The following is a 17,896-nucleotide window of genomic DNA, read 5'->3' on the forward strand; positions in this document are numbered from 1 at the left end:
TGATTTTTTATTTCACCGTTCTGCGTTATAAACTTCTGTGAAGCACTTGGGGGTTCAAAGTGCTCACCACACAACTAGATAAGTTCCTTCAGGGGTCTAGTTTCCAAAATGGGGTCACTTGTGGGGGAGCTCCAATGTTTAGGCACACAGGGGCTCTCCAAATGCGACATGGTGTCCGCTAACAATTGGAGCTAATTTTCCAATCAAAAAGTCAAATGGCGCTCCTTCCCTTCCGGGCCCTGCCGTGCGCCCAAACAGTGGTTTATGACCACATATGAGGTATCGATGTACTCAGGAGAAATTGCCCAACAAACTTTAGGATCCAATTTATCCTGTTGCCCATGTGAAAATGAAAAAACTGAGGCTAAGTAAAATTTTTGTGAAAAAAAGTACTTTTTTTTTTTTAACAGATCAATTTGTGAAGCACCTGGGGGTTCAAAGTGCTCACTATGCACCTACATAAGTTCTTTGGAGGGTCTAGTTTCCAAAATGGGGTCACTTGTGGGGGAGCTCAAATGTTTAGGCGCACAGTGGCTCTCCAAACGCGACATGGCAACCGCTAAATATTCAAGCATATTTTCCATTCAAAAAGTCAAATGGCGCTCCTTGCCTTCTGAGCCCGGCCGTGCACCCAAACAGTGGTTTATAACCACATATAAGGTATCGGTGTACTCAGGAGAAATTGCCCAACAAATTTTAGGTTACAATTTATCCTGTTACCCATGTGAAAATGAAAAACTGATGCTAAAATAAAATTTTGGTTGGAAAAACTAAAATGTCCATTTTTTCATTCCATGTTGCTTTAGTTCCTGTGGAGCACTTGAAGGGTTAATAATCTTCTTGAATGTAGTTTTGAGTAGCTTGAGGGGTGCAGTTTTTAGAATGGTGTCACTTTTGGGTATTTTGTACCATATAGACCCCTCAAAGTGACTTCAAATGTGAGGTGGTCCCTAAAAAAAAATTGTTTTGTAAATTTTGTTGTAAAAATCGCTGGTCAACTTTTAACCCTTATAACTTCCTAAAGAAAAAAAATGTTGTTTCCAAAATTGTGCTGATGTAAAGTAGACATGAGGGAAATGTTATTTATTAACTATTTTGTGTCACATAACTCTCTGGTTTAACAGAATAAAAATTAAAAATTGCAAAATTTTCACCAAATTTCCATTTTTTTCACAAATAAACGCACAAATTATCGACCTAAATTTACCACTAACATGAAGCCCAATATGTCACGAAAAAACAATCTCGGAATCGCTAGGATGCATTCCTGAGTTATTACCTCATAAAGGGACATTAGTCAGAATTGCAAAAAATGGCCAGGTCATTAAGGTCAAAATAGGCTGGGTCATGAAGGGGTTAACATGTGTCACCATGTTTTTAAAGGAACCAAAAGTAATTGGACAATTGACTCCAAGGCTATTTCATGGACAGGTGTGGGCAATCCCTTCGTTATGTCATTCTCAAGCAGATAAAACGCCTGGAGTTGATTTGAGGTGTGGTGCTTGCATTTGGAAGGTTTTGCTGTGAAGGAAACAAGCGGTCAAAGGAGCTCTCCCTTCAGGTGAAACAAGCCATCCTTAAGCTGCAAAATCAGAAAAAACCCATCCGAGAAATTGCTACAACATTAGGAGTGGCAAAATCTACATCCTGAGGTACATCCTGAGAAAGAAAGAAAGCACTGGTGACCTCATCAATGCAAAAAGACCTGGGCGCCCACGGAAGACAACAGTGGTGGATGATCGCAGAATAATCTCCATGGTGAAGAGAAACCCCTTCACAACAGCCAACCAAGTGAACAACACTCTCCAGGAGGTAGGCGTATCAATATCCAAATCTACCATAAAGAGAAGACTGCATGAAAGTAAATACAGAGGGTTCACTGCACGGTGCAAGCCACTCATAAGCATCAAGAATCAAAAGGCTAAACTGGACTTTGCTAAAAAACATCTAAAAAAGCAAGCACAGTTCTGGAAGAACATTCTTTGGACAGATGAAACCAAGATCAACCTCTACCAGAATGATGGAATGAGAAAAGTATGGTGAAGGCGTGGTACAGCTCATGATCCAAAGCATACCACATCATCTGTAAAACACGGCGGAGGCAGTGTGATGGCTAGAGCATGCATGGCTGCCAGTGGCACTGGGTCACTAGTGTTTATTGATGATGTGACACAGGACAGAAGCAGCCGAATGAATTCTGAGGTATTCAGAGCCATACTGTGTGCTCAGATCCAGCCAAATGCAGCCAAACTGATTGGTCATCATTTCATACTACAGATGGACAATGACCCAAAACATAAAGCCAAAGCAACCCAGGAGTCTATTAAAGCAAAGAAGTGGAATATTCTTGAATGGCCAAGTCAGTCACCTGATCTCAACCCAATTGAGCATGCATTTCACTTGTTAGACTAAACTTCAGACAGAAAGGTCCACAAACAAACAGCAACTGAAAACCACCGCAGTGAAGGCCTGGCAGAGCATCAAAAAGGAGGAAACACAGCGTCTGGTGATGTCCATGAGTTCAAGACTTCAGGCAGTCATTGCCAACAAAGGGTTTTCAACCAAGTACTAGAAATTAACATTTTATTTACAATTAGTTAATCTGTCCAGTTACTTTTGGGCCCTTTAAAAACAGGGTGGCACATGTTAAGGAGCGGAAACTCCTAAACCCTTCATCCAATTTTAATGTGGATACTCTCAAAGGAAAGCTGAAAGTCTGAACTTGAACTTCATCTGAATTGTTTTGTTTAAAATTCATTGTGGTAATGTCTAGAACCAAAATTAGAAAAATGTTGTCTCTGTCCAAATATATATGGACCTAACTGTATATATGCATTATAAGACGCACCCCTATTTCCCCCCAAATTTGGGGAAAAAAGTGTTTCTTATGTGTAAAATATTTGTAATATATGTAAATGTGTCTTATTCCTGTTCTGAAAATTGCAGTTTTTTCCTGATGAAGGAGTTTGATTAACTTAGAAATGCGATAATTAATAAATCTGCTCTTTTGTTATTCAGCGTCATTTCCACTGGATATCTTCATGATCAGCAGTGCAGCACGATTATCCATTAATCTCTTTCTGCTATTGCATTTAATGCTGTTTTTTCCAGCATACGGAACAGCATAGGATATCTACAGTTGTGGCCAAAAGTATTGACACCCCTGCAATTCTGTCAGATAATACTCAGTTTCTTCCTGAAAATGATTGCAAACACAAATTCTTTGCTATTATTATCTTCATTTAATTTGTCTTAAATGAAAAAACACAAAAAGAATTGTCCTAAAGCCAAATTGGATTTAATTCCACACCAAACATAAAAAAGAGGGTGGACAAAAGTATTGGCACTGTTCGAAAAATCATGTGATGCTTCTCTAATTTGTGTAATTAACAGCACCTGTAACTTACCTGTGGCACCTAACAGGTGTTGGTAATAACTAAATCACACTTGCAGCCAGTTGACATGGATTAAAGTTGACTCAACCTCTGTCCTGTGTCCTTGTGTGTAACACATTGAGCATGGAGAAAAGAAAGAAGACCAAAGAACTGTCTGAGGACTTGAGAAACCAAATTGTGAGGAAGCATGAGCAATCTCAAGGCTACAAGTCCATCTCCAAAGACCTGAATGTTCCTGTGTCTACCGTGCGCAGTGTCATCAAGAAGTTTAAAGCCCATGGCACTGTGGCTAACCTCCCTAGATGTGGACGGAAAAGAAAAATTGACAAGAGATTTCAACCCAAGATTGTGCGGATGTTGGATAAAGAACCTCAACTAACATCTAAACAAGTTCAAGCTGCCCTGCAGTCCGAGGGTACAACAGTGTCAACCCGTACTATCCGTCGGCGTCTGAATGAAAAGGCACTGTATGGTAGGAGACCCAGGAAGACCCCACTTCTTACCCCGAGACATAAAAAAGCCAGGCTGGAGTTTGCCAAAACTTACCTGAAAAAGCCTAAAACGTTTTGGAAGAATGTTCTCTGGTCAGATGAGACAAAAGTAGAGCTTTTTGGGCAAAGGCATCAACATAGAGTTTACAGGAGAAAAAAAGAGGCATTCAAAGAAAAGAACACGGTCCCTACAGTCAAACATGGCGGAGGTTCCCTGATGTTTTGGGGTTGCTTTGCTGCCTCTGGCACTGGACTGCTTGACCGTGTGCATGGCATTATGAAGTCAGAAGACTACCAACAAATTTTGCAGCATAATGTAGGGCCCAGTGTGAGAAAGCTGGGTCTCCCTCAGAGGTCATGGGTCTTCCAGCAGGACAATGACCCAAACACACACTTCAAAAAGCACTAGAAAATGGTTTGAGAGAAAGCACTGGAGACTTCTAAGGTGGCCAGCAATGAGTCCAGACCTGAATCCCATAGAACACCTGTGGAGAGATCTAAAAATGGCAGTTTGGAGAAGGCACCCTTCAAATATCAGGGGCCTGGAGTAGTTTGCCAAAGAAGAATGGTCTAAAATTCCAGCAGAGCATTGTAAGAAACTCATTGATGGTTACCGGAAGCGGTTGGTCGCAGTTATTTGGCTACAGGTTGTGCAACCAAGTATTAGGCTGAGGGTGCCAATACTTTTGTCTGGCCCATTTTTGGAGTTTTGTGTGAAATGATCAATGTTTTGCTTTTTGCTTCATTCTCTTTTGTGTTTTTTCATTTAAGACAAATTAAATGAAGATAATAATACCAAAGAATTTGTGATTGCAATCATTTTCAGGAAGAAACTGAGTATTATCTGACAGAATTGCAGGGGTGTCAATACTTTTGGCCACAACTGTATAGCTGCAGAGGATGTGTACCTGATGCAACCCAGCCTGGTGAGCAATACTACAGTATCGATAACGTTTATTGCGCTGGTGATGCCCTCTTTTTAGCTATACTCCCGGTATTGGCATACAAACACTGAAGCGAAATACTGACCAAATACTGACGTGTGAATAAGCCCTAACTCAAAGGCAGGGGCTCTACTGGCATCATGGATAGACGTCAATATTATTTTTTTTACATTTTTCTATATTTCAATGAATTTTAAAAGTCGATATTTCCATTATTCCCTGTAATCTCCACCTCAGAGAGAAAGCATCATCTGTTCCCAAACCAGAGCGCCCTACCCTGTATACATGAGCCCAGCCAGCGCTCTATTACTGTCCATATACACATGGCAGGGGGCGCTATCTCCGGGAATGGAGGGGTTACTGCCCCCTGTGCAGCCCAGTAATGGGGAATCTCCAGCACCTACCTCCACCTGCAGGGGGCGCTATCTCCGGGAATGGAGGGGTTACTGCCCCCTGTGCAGCCCAGTAATGGGGAATCTCCAGCACCTACCTCCACCTGCAGAGCCGCACTCCACATATATGGCTGCTCTGTGCGCACAGGACCTGGGATGAGGTCACAGGAGGGGAGGAGTCAGGGGTCACATGATCAGGGGCCTCAGTATATGCAGGACTGTGCTGGCTGTCCTGGTGCTGGATAAGGGGAAGTTTCTGTGTGGGGTCAGGAGGGGTTTACAGTGTGTAAGGAGTGGAGCCGTGTGAGGTGTATAGAGAGGAGCCATGTGTGTACAAAGAGTATGGAGCAGAGCCGTGTGTACGAGGTGTACGGAGCAGAGCCGTGTGTGTACGAGGTGTACGGAGCAGAGCCGCGCGTGTACAAGGTGTACGGAGCGGAGCCGCGCGTGTACGAGGTGTACGGAGCAGAGCCGCGCGTGTACGAGGTGTACGGAGCGGAGCCGCGCGTGTACGAGGTGTACGGAGCGGAGCCGCGCGTGTACGAGGTGTACGGAGCAGAGCCGTGCGTGTACGAGGTGTACGGAGCAGAGCCGTGCGTGTACGAGGTGTACGGAGCAGAGCCGTGCGTGTACGAGGTGTACGGAGCAGAGCCGTGCGTGTACGAGGTGTACGGAGCAGAGCCGTGCGTGTACGAGGTGTACGGAGCAGAGCCGTGCGTGTACGAGGTGTACGGAGCAGAGCCGTGCGTGTACGAGGTGTACGGAGCGGAGCCGTGCGTGTACGAGGTGTACGGAGCGGAGCCGTGCGTGTACGAGGTGTACGGAGCGGAGCCGCGCATGTACGAGGTGTACGGAGCGGAGCCGTGTGTGTAAGAGGTGTACGGAGCAGAGCCAAGTATGTACAAGGTGTACGGAGCAGAGCCAAGTGTGTACAAGGTGTACGGAGCGGAGCCGTGTGTGTAGGAGGTGTACGGTGCGGAGCCGTGTGTACGAGGTGTACGGAGCAGAACCATGTGTGTGCGAGGTGTATGGAGCGGAGCCGCGTGTACGAGGTGTATGGAGATCAGTCACGTGGAAGGGAGGAGTCAAGGATTTCTATAACAGCATGTATCAAGCGGAGCAGAGATATGTGTGTGTACGGAGCAGACCCGTGCGTGTACGAGGTGTACGGAGCAGAGCCGTGTGTGTACGAGGTGTACGGAGCGGAGCCGTGTGTGTACGAGGTGTACGGAGCGGAGCCGCGTGTGTACAAGGTGTACGGAGCGGAGCCGTGTGTGTACGAGGTGTACGGAGCAGAGCTGCGTGTGTACGAGGTGTACGGAGCAGAGCTGCGTGTGTACGAGGTGTACGGAGCAGAGCCGTGTGTGTACGAGGTGTACGGAGCGGAGCCGTGTGTGTACGAGGTGTACGGAGCGGAGCCGCGTGTGTACGAGGTGTACGGAGCGGAGCCGTGTGTGTACGAGGTGTACGGAGCGGAGCCGCGTGTGTACAAGGTGTACGGAGCGGAGCCGTGTGTGTACGAGGTGTACGGAGTGGAGCCGCGTGTGTACGAGGTGTACGGAGCGGAGCCGTGTGTGTAAGAGGTGTACGGAGCAGTGCCAAGTGTGTACAAGGTGTACGGTGCAGAGCCAAGTGTGTACAAGGTGTACGGAGCGGAGCCGTGTGTGTAGGAGGTGTACGGTGCAGAGCCGTGTGTACGAGGTGTACGGAGCAGAACCATGTGTGTGCGAGGTGTATGGAGCGGAGCCGCGTGTACGAGGTGTATGGAGATCAGTCACGTGGAAGGGAGGAGTCAAGGATTTCCATAACAGCATGTATCAAGCGGAGCAGAGATATATGTGTGTATGGAGCAGAGATGGGGTGGACATACCAGACATATCAAGGACGAACATACAGTGGAGTTGTTTTGCTGCGCAGGGGACCCACCGAATCCCTGCACTGCAATATACGCTACCGGCCAATCAGAGGCCGGCAGCTGTTGTTGTTGCGCCCTTGACTGAGGGGCCATTTTCCTTTTTGTAATTTTTAAAATGTAAAATATGAATATATATACATCTATCTATATAATTGCCTTATGATGTTTTCATTTCCTGTTCTGTCCAGATGTCACCGTATCCCAGAATTCCAAGCGGAGGAAGTTCACCGACCGCCATATTGGGACACCCAAGTAATGGGTGTCTCAATATGGAAACTGCTGCTAGTACCAACCTATTGCGCGGTACCACCCGCAGAACACCATCGCACCACACACACTCTCACACACTTAAACTCTCACTCATACACTCACACACACATTTCCACTCACACTCATACACACTCACGCAGCCTCTTGAGCAGTACCACCAGAGGAACACTGTCACACCACACAGACTTACATACACTCATACACATTCACATTCCCACTCATACACACACACTTTCACACACGCAGCCTCTTGCGAGGTACCACCAGCGGAACACCGTTACATTGCGCTTGCGCAAATTACGCACAGGTGCAGTGAATCATTCGTCTGATCCCGGTGGCAGATGCGTGACATGTCTACAGACAGAGAAAGCAGGTCACATTAAAGGGGTTTTCCCACGAATGAAAGTTCATTTAAAAAATTGTCTGTGACCGTGTACGGAGCATTATTATTATTATTATTATTATTTATTGTTATAGCGCCATTTATTCCATGGCGCTTTACATGTGAGGGGGGTATACATAAAAACAAGTACAATAATCTTAAACAATACAAGTCATAACTGGTACAGGAGGAGAGAGGACCCTGCCCGCGAGGGCTCACAATCTTCAAGGGATGGGTGATAATACAGTAGGCGAGGGTAGAGCTGGTCGTGCAGCGGTTTGGTCGATCGGTGGTTACTGCAGGTTATAGGCTTGTCGGAAGAGGTGGGTCTTCAGGCTCTTTTTGAAGGTTTCGATGGTAGGTGAGAGTCTGATATGTTGTGGTAGAGAGTTCCAGAGTAGGGGTGATGCGCGAGAGAAATCTTGTATGCGATTGTGGGAAGAGGAGATAAGAGGGGAGTAGAGAAGGAGATCTTGTGAGGATCGGAGGTTGCGTGCAGGAAAGTACCGGGAGACGAGGTCACAGATGTATGGAGGAGACAAGTTGTGGATGGCTTTGTATGTCATGGTTAGGGTTTTGTAATGGAGTCTCTGGGCAATTGGGAGCCAGTGAAGGGATTGACAGGGGAGAAGCTGGGGAATAGCGGGGGGACAGGTGGATTAGTCGGGCAGCAGAGTTTAGAATAGATTGGAGGGGTGCGAGAGTGTTTGAGGGGAGGCCGCAGAGCATGAGGTTGCAGTAGTCAAGGCGAGAGATGATGAGGGCATGGACTAGGGTTTTTGCAGATTCTTGGGTGAGGAATGAACGGATGCGTGAAATATTTTTGAGTTGAAGTCGGCAGGAAGTGGAAAGGGTTTGGATATGTGGTTTGAAGGAGAGATCAGCACCAAGGATTACTCCGAGGCAGCGAGCTTGTGGGACTGGGGAGAGTGGGCAGTCATTTACTGTAATTGATAGGTTCGTAGGGGGGGTCACGTGAGATGGGGGAAAGATGATGAATTCTGTTTTGTCCATGTTGAGTTTCAGATATCTAGTGGAGAAGAAGGATGAAATAGTGGACAGACATTGAGGGATTCTGGTTAGTAGGGAGGTGATATCTGGTCCAGAGATGTAGATCTGTGTGTCATCAGCATAAAGATGATACTGAAAGCCATGAGATTCTATGAGCTGTCCCAGGCCAAAGGTGTAAATAGAGAACAGCAGGGGCCCTAGGACTGAACCTTGTGGGACTCCGACAGATAGGGGTCGAGGTGAGGAGGTGGTGTGTGAGTGGGAGACGCTGAATGTCCGGTCTGTTAGGTATGATGAGATCCAGGAGAGGGCCAAGTCTGTGATGCCGAGGGATGAGAGGGTCTGTAATAATAGGGAATGGTCCACTGTGTCAAAGGCAGCCGACAGGTCCAGGAGGAGGAGGACAGAGTAGTGTCGCTTGCTCTTGGCAGTTAAGAGGTCATTGGTGACCTTAGTAAGGGCAGTTTCAGTGGAGTGGTGTGACCGGAAGCCAGATTGTAAGCGGTCGAAGAGGGAGCAAGAAGAGAGATGGGAGGACAGTTCAAGGTAGACGTGTTGTTCCAGTAGCTTGGAGGCGTATGGGAGAAGTGATATAGGGCGATAGCTAGATGCAGAGGATGGGTCAAGAGAGGGCTTTTTGAGGATAGGTGTGATGGAGGCATGTTTAAAGCTTGAGGGGAAAACACCAGTTGTTAGTGATAGGTTGAAGAGATGGGTTAGGGTTGGGATGAAGACTGGTGAGGTTTGGGATGAAGTGGGATGGGATCGGGTCGAGTGCACAGGTGGTGAGATGTGATCTTGAGAGTAGAGTGGAGAGTCGATCTTCTGTAATGGTGGAGAAGTTGGTTTTGAAGGTGGAGGGCTGGGAAGTCGGGAGGAAGGGCTCTGGGGGTTGTTGACCAAAACTGTCCCTGATGTTATCAATTTTCTGCTTGAAAAATGAGGCAAAGTCTTCAGCTGAGATGAGTGGGGAGGGAGGAGGTGCAGGGGGGCGGAGGAGAGAATTGAAGGTGTTGAATAACTGTTTAGGGTTGTGAGACAGGGAGGATATGAGAGATGAGAAGTAGGTTTGTTTAGCTGTGGCGAGTGTGGTCTTGAAAGTAGTGAGGGACTGTTTGAATGCGATGAAATGCTCGTTGGAGTGGGATCTTTTCCATCTGCGCTCAGCAGCCCTGGAAGCTCGCCTCAGCTCTTTGGTCAGGCTGGTGTGCCAGGGCTGTCTGTTGATTTTGCGAGTTTTGGTATGTGTAAGTGGGGCAGCGGATTCCAAAGCTACAGCTATTGTGGTGTTATATAGAGCGGCAGCGTCATCCGCATTGTGTAAGGAACTTATATCTGTAAGAGGGAGGAGGGATTCGGAGAATGAGTGTAGGTCAAGGTGTTTAAGATTCCTGCGAGGGTGTGAAAGTTTGTGGGGTGGGGATTGTAGACATGGAGTGAAGAGGGAAGAGAATGTGAGCAGGTTGTGGTCAGAGAGAGGAAGAGGTGAGTTAGAGAGGTTAGATAGGGAGCAGAGGCGGGTGAAGATGAGGTCCAGTGTGTGGCCATCTTTGTGGGTGGCTGTAGAAGACCATTGAGTGAGGCCGAAGGAGGAAGTGAGAGATAGAAGTTTAGTGGCAGCTGAGAGGGAAGTGTCAATGGGGATGTTGAAGTCGCCCATGATGATAGTAGGGATGTCCGCGGAAAGGAAATGAAGTAACCAGGTGGTGAAGTGGTCAAAGAAGGTGGTGGCTGGCCCTGGGGGGCGGTAGATGACAGCCAGTTGGAGGTTGGAGGGGGAGTAGATGCGCACAGAGTGCACCTCAAAGGAAGGGAGGGTAACAGAGGGTGGCAGTGGGATTGGGGTGAAGGAGCAGGTATCTGACAGGAGAAAACCAACTCCTCCACCATGTTTGCTGCTGCGGCGGGGGGTGTGAGAAAGGTGGAAGCCGCCATACGAAAGTGCAGCAGGAGAGGCTGTGTCAGAAGGGGTGAGCCAGCATACCACATCTCCTGGGCAGGGGAGGAAGCAAACGACAATACTGACATTACAGCAGGGGATCACAGAGGATTCATTTTGGCGCCCTGATCCCGCGAGAACGGACGTCATCGCTCGCAAAGGCTTACTGGGACCGGGAGCGTGGAGAGAGGCGGGAAGGCTGCGCGGGACGTCAGAAGGTGAGAATAACAATATTTTTTATTTTAAATTCTATTTTTTACAGGGATATGGTACCCAAAGCCCAGAGGACAGTCTCGTCTCCTCTCCTCCGAACCGTGGGTACCATCTGCAAATGTTTTGCTTACTTTTCGCATGGTGTGCACAGCCACATGCGGAAAGTAAGCAGAACAATGCATTCCTATGGGTGCGGGATCGCCGCAATTCCGCGAAATTAATGAGCATGTTGCGCTTTTTACCGCGAAGCGATTCCGCCGCAGTAAAAACCGCAGCATTAGCACAGCATTGCGGAATCCCATAGGAATGCATGGGATGCTTATTTTTTGCTGCAAAATCGAGTGGTTAAAACTGCTGCGGAAACACGAAAAAAACGCCACATGTGAACTCAGCCTCACAATTGGTGTTGCTTCATAGCTGGACAGGTCAATTTCACAGAAGTGCAATTGACCTGGAGTTACATTGTGTTGTTTAAGTGTTCCCCTTTATTTTTTTTAGCAATGTAGAACTTTGGTATCACTACTTGCCGTGTTTGGAGGAAGAAGGATGAGTACAACCCCAAGAACACCGTCCCAACTGTGAAGCATTTTGGGGGAAACATCCTACTTTAGGGTTAATTTTCTGCAAAGTGGACAGGATGACTGCACCATATTGAAGGGAGGATTGATGGGGTCATGTATCGCAAGATTTTGGCCGACAACCTCCTTCCTTCACTAAGATCATTGAAGATGGGTCTGTATCTCCCATAATGACAATGGCCCAAAGCACACAACCAGGGCAACTATGGAGTGGCTCCGTAAGAACATTTCAAGGCCCTGGAGTGGCATAGCCAGTCTCCAGACCAGAACCCAATAGAAAAACTTTGGAAGGAGCTGAAACTCAACGTTGCCCAGCCACAGCCCCGAAATGTTGGGAGTTCTGTATGGTGGAATGGGCCAAAATCCCTGCTGCAGTGTGTGCAAACATGGTCAAGAACTACTGTAATTGCAAACAAAGGTTTCTATATCAAATATTAAGTATATATATAATTTATATATATATTTGTCGTCATAAAAGGGGAAGGAAATAGCAAAAAAAGAGAAAAAAATATTCAGTCTACCGTACATCAGTGTCCATATAGTCCATAAGTGGTCTGATGCCAGGAGATGTCCAGTGCGGTTCAACTGGTGCTATAAATCCAAAGCCAAAGGAAAAAAAGAGGAGGTCTCCAGCACCAAAATTAGTGAAAAAAGATAAAACTGACATTTATTAGGAAGGTTTTAAAATCATATTAATAAGCCACCATGACAGGCAAGGCTACCTTACGCATTTCAGACAGAGACTAAGGACATGTAATATCTGTCTGAAACGCGTAAGGTAGCCTTGCCTGTCATGGTGGCTTATTAATATGATTTTAAAACCTTCCTAATAAATGTGAGTTTTATCTTTTTTCACTAATTTTGGTGCTGGAGACCCCCTCTTTTTTCCTTTGGATTTGGATAAAAGGGGAAGGGCCGATACACACTTCTTGGACAGAGGCCCCAAGCCTTTGGTGTCCATCCTTTCCTACAAGCAATCTAGCATGTAGCTTGCCATGCTCACCAGCACAACTGAGGCCTCACTTTGTGACCTCTTCTGCCATGTTTCATCATCATACCCACCTTCATCATTAGTTTTACACAGACTGTCAACCTTTAACCCTGCTCATGTGTGGGATAACTCCATGTCCTCCTCTTTAACCACGTCCTGCTGCATGTCATATTATTCCTGAGGGTCCTCAACAGCCCTAGTGTAGTGAAGAACAGTTAAATTACTGTTATTCCGCCATCTCTTGTTCCATCCTCGGGATTGCCTTGCTACTAGAAAAATGATGAAAAGGAGAAAAAGTAGGAGGACAACGTAAACCTTGCTCATATTGCTGTTCACTTTTCTTTATTTTTCCGGTTCACATAGGGCAGGGGTGGGGAATCTTTTTTCTGCCAAGGGCCATATAGATATTTATACCATCCTTCAAACGCCGCCCACAAAGTACATCCTGACTCTGGCACTGGTTTCATGACTTAATCTTTCATTGCATGCCCTTCAATGTTCAGTAGTGAACACTGCGTGTGTGTGCTAACAGAGCAAGAAGAAATTAACGTGCTTGTGGCAATCAAAATACAGCTCCCTGCCCAAGAATGCGGTCCTTGAGAATCTGCTCGGGGGCCTGATAAAAGGTCATCGAGGGCCGTAAAATGGCCCTGGGGCCTGACGTTCCCCACCACTGACATAGGGTTATGGCAGAAATTCTATCATCTCACTATAGCTTGTGTGCGACCACTTTCCAAAACCAGCACTTGTATATCTCTATAACAGTAGCACAATATTCCTTACAAAAATGACTTAATTTTTATTAAATTGCAGCCAATTAAAAAAAAGTACAAAGATAGTAGCAAGAAAGCAAAAAACAATTTTGGGCTGACGTGTTTCTGACCGTGCGATCTGTATTCATTGCTCACAATCTATCAAATGCATATACTATCATTTTACACCTTGTGGCAATTGTGGACACATCCCTCAGGTTCCTTTATATTAGGTAAATACTACAATATAAAATCCATACAATTTAGTATAAAAACACAAAATCACACATATATGAAAAATAATGAGATAAGTAATAATGTAGTATTAAATCTCAACAATTATTCAGACTAATAGGGTGGGTAAAATTAAATTTGAAAATCTAAAAGACTTGTCTATTTATGGGTACCCTTCTCCAATCTCCACCCAAAACTGTTCTGTTAACTTTTTTTTTTTGTGCTCAGGTACTGAAAAACAGACCTCCACAAACAGCACAAAAAGGCCACATTTGACAAATTAGCAGCCTGTGAATTGTTGGAACCTCTAATGAGCTCATTAATAATTTTTTTTTAATGAGCCCTCCATAAATCATGTTAAATATACAATATTCTATCTATAATAATAAATGCCCTAAGCAGCTTCCGGTTGTAACAACTTCCGTCCAATTGTAACCGGTGACGTCACCACACACCTCTTTCCATGTTAACCCTCAACACACCACTCCTCCTCAACACACACACTCCTCTCACCATCTCCACTCATGTCCACTCACTCTTTCACTCCACATACGACCCTTTCTCTCACTCCGTCTCTCATACTCACGCCGTCATCGCCGCTGATTCACGATCCCTGACATCTTCTTCCGCCGGCGCCATCCTGGATCCAGACGTCCTCCACGCCGGCGACATGTTCTTGCGGCGAAATCCCGCGATACTCAAGATGGCGTCGCCGCAAGAACATGTCGCCGGCGTGGAGGACGTCGGGATCCAAAATGGCGTCGGCGAAATCTCGCGAGATTTCGCCGACGCCATTTTGGATCCTGATGGCATCCACGCCGGCGACATGTTCCCGCGGCGACGCTATTTTGGATTGGCGAAATCCCGCGATACTCAAGATGGCGTCGCCGCAAGAACATGTCGCCGGCGAGGACGACGTCGGGATCCAAAATTGAGTCGGTGAAAACTCGCGAGATTTCGCCGACGCCATTTTGGATCCCGACGTCGTCCACGCCGGCGACATGTTCTTCTGGCGACGCCATCTTGAGTATCGTGGGATTTCACGATACTCAAGATGACGTCGCCGCAAGAACATGTCGCCGGCGTGGACAACGTCTGGATCCAGGATGGCGCCGGCGGAAGATGTCGGGGATCGTGGAGCAGCGGCGATGATGGCGTGAGTATGAGAGATGGAGTGAGAGAAGAGGTCGTATGTGGAGTGAAAGAGTGAGTGGACGTGAGTGGAGATGGTGAAAGGTGAGAGGAGTGTGTGTGTTGAGGGTTAACATGGCAAGAGGTGTGATGCTATCGCATCCTCCCGATGCGATAGCATCGGGCCATAATCTAGTTTTATATAACGTGCTATCACAATTCACAATTAATGAAGTGTTTAATTTTATATTTTGCAACTTGAATACTTGTAACCTTCACATTTAAAAGATTTTTATAAAGTTTGTGGTTATTTTGTAGTATCATTACAGCCCCGGTCGACAATCATTATAGTGCTTTGAAGAAAGCACTATATTGTAATCCAAACGCTGCTAACTTATTCTTATTATTCAGTTGATTTCCGCAATTAATGCGGCCCGAACCGCTACACACACAGACTCCGTTGAGGTGTCGTTTCGAAGCCAGCGTCCACGAGAGGTGTGCTAAGTATTTTTCGTGTCGATCGGATTTGTAGTTTTTGCGCAATTTGCGTAAAAAACTTTTTTTTCCGTCATTGGAAGGCACTGTCTCAATGCATTTCAATGGGAAATGTTGCCACAGAGAAAACATGCCCTGAGGCGATTCAAATGGCAGTTAAGCTCATTGATATGCGCAGGTAGACCCAGCTACTATGCCAACGCCTACGAACGTCACATGACCCCAGCAGGACACAGTTTCTGCCAGATAATTTCAGCTCTTAAAGCGAAACCCACAGCACAAATGCAAATCTAGCTTCATCACATGACACATGCCCCTGAGAGAGAATGCCCGCCAAAGTTGATTTAGAAGAAGCCCAGTGAGCCAAACTAGCTCTTAAAGGGCCGGCGCACCGAAATGAGTCTTAAAGGGCCGACACGCCAAATCGAAAGCTGAGTGACCCCAGGCTCCAAATCGGAGGCTGAGCCACCCCGGCCTCCAAATCGGAGGCTGAGCCACCCCGGCCTCCAAATCGGAGGCTGAGCCACCCCGGCCTCCAAATCGGAGGCTGAGCCACCCCGGCCTCCAAATCGGAGGCTGAGCCACCCCGGCCTCCAAATCGGAGGCTGAGCCACCCCGGGCTCCAAATCGGAGGCTGAGCCACCCCGGGCTCCAAATCGGACGATGAGCCAGCCCGGCCTCCAAATCGGACGATGAGCCACCCCGACCTCCAAATCGGACGATGAGCCACCCCGACCTCCAAATAGGAGGCTGAGCCACCCCGGGCTCCAAATAGGAGGCTGAGCCACCCCGGGCTCCAAATAGGAGGCTGAGCCACCCCGGGCTCCAAATAGGAGGCTGAGCCACCCCGGGCTCCAAATCGGAGGCTCGTCGACCCCGGCCTCCAAATCGGAAGCGCATCGACCCCGGCCTCCAAATCGGAGGCTCTTTGACCTCGGCCTCCAAATCGGAAGCTCAATGACCCCGGCCTCCAAATCGGAGGCTGAGCGACCCCAGCCTCCAAATCTTACCCAGAGTGGCCCCACCCACCAAATCGGACGCAGAGAGGCCCTGCCCACTAAACCGGACCCTGAGGGGCCCCGCCCACCAAATCGGACCCTGTGGGGCCCCGCCCACTAAATTGAACCCAGAGTGGCCCCGCCCACCAAATCGGACCTTGAGAGGCCCCGCCAACCAAGTTGGACCCAGAGTGGTCCCGCCCACCAAATCGGATCCAGAGTGGTCCCGCCCACCAAATTGGACCCAGAGGGGCTCCGCCCACAAAATCAGACCCTAAGGGGCCCCACCCACAGAATCGGACCCTGAGGGGCCCCTGCCACAAAATCAGACCCTGAGGGGCCCCAACAAAATCGGACCCTGAGGGGCCTCGGCCACAAAATCGGACCTTGATGGGCCCCGGCCACAAAATCGGACCCTGAGGGGCCCCAACCACAAAATCGGACCCAGAGGGGCCCCTGACACAAAATCGGACCCAGAGGGGCCCCGGCCACAAAATCGGACCCTGAGGGGCCCAACCCACAAAATCGGACCCTGAGGGGCCCCAGCCAGAAAATCGGACCCTGAGGGGCCCCGCCCACCAAATCAGACCCAGAGGGGCCCCGCCCACCAAATTGGACCCTGAGTAGCCCAACCCACCAAATCGGACCCAGAGTGGCCCCACCCACAAAATCGGACCCTGAGGGGCCCCAACCACAAAATCGGACCCTGATGAGCCCCGGCTACAAAATCGGGCCCTGAAGGGCCCCACCCACAAAATTGGACCCTGAGGGGCCCCACCCACAAAATCGGACCCTGAGGGGATCCGGCCACAAAATCGGACCCTGAGGGGCCCCACTCACAAAATCGGACCCTGAGGGGTCCCACCCACAAAATCGGACCCTGAGGGGCCACACCCACAAAATCGGACCCTGAGGGGCCACACCCACAAAATCGGAGCCTGAGGGATCCCCGCCAACAATTCAAGCCCTGAGGAGCCCAGGCCAAGGAATCAGATCCTGAGGGGCCCCACCCACCAAATCAGACCCTGAGGCCAAAGTGGCCCCTGAGAGGCACTCACAGTTAAAACGGATCCTGAGTTGAAAGTCTTGCAGGGGCAGCAGGCAAGTCTCTCTTAAAGGGACAGCCCGGGCACCATTTCAAACCACTATCTGTACTTCCTTCAGGAAATACACATCTAGTTCTTATTATTCAGTTGATTTCCACAATTAATGCGGCCTGAACCGCTACACGTACAGACTCCGTTGAGGTGTCGTTTCGAAGCCAGCGTCCACGAGAGGTGTGCTAAGGATTTTTCGTGTCGATTGGATTTGTAGTTTTTGCGCAATTTGGTTAAGAAAATTTTTTTTCCCGTCATTGGAATGCATTGTCTCAATGCTTTTCAATGGGAAAATGTTGCCACAGAGAAATCATGCCCTGAGGCGATTCAAATGGCAGTTAAGCTCATTGATATGCGCAGGTACACCCAGCTACTATGCCAACGCCTACGAACTTCACATGACCTCTCCAGGACACAGTTTCTGCCAGATAATTTCAGCTCTTAAAGCGAAACCCACAGCACAAATGCAAATCTAGCTTCATCACATGACGCACGCCCCTGAGAGAGAATGTGCGCCAGTGGATTTAGAAACCCAGTGAGCCAAACTGGCTCTTAAAGGGCCGACGCGCCAAACGGATTCTAAAAGGCCGGCGCACCGAAATGAGTCTTAAAGGGCCGGCGCTCCAAATTGAAAGCTGATTGACCCCAGGCTCCAAATCACAGGCTGA

At 48.0% G+C, this 17,896-nt stretch overlaps 1 protein-coding gene across 1 annotated transcript in view; it reads right to left on the minus strand.

The window, feature by feature from the left end:
- Window positions 1-17,896, minus strand: part of LOC141051130 (uncharacterized) — a 96,790-nt gene that overhangs the window by 62,493 nt on the left and 16,401 nt on the right. Inside the window, 1 exon segment of the mRNA XM_073548016.1 lies at window positions 17,643-17,649. Within this exon segment, the coding sequence (XP_073404117.1) occupies window positions 17,643-17,649 (7 nt within the window).

This window comes from Dendrobates tinctorius, unplaced genomic scaffold (assembly GCF_039654945.1).
Source record: "Dendrobates tinctorius isolate UK_male_01 unplaced genomic scaffold, ASM3965494v1 ptg000155l, whole genome shotgun sequence".
Taxonomy (NCBI): Eukaryota; Metazoa; Chordata; class Amphibia; order Anura; family Dendrobatidae; genus Dendrobates; species Dendrobates tinctorius.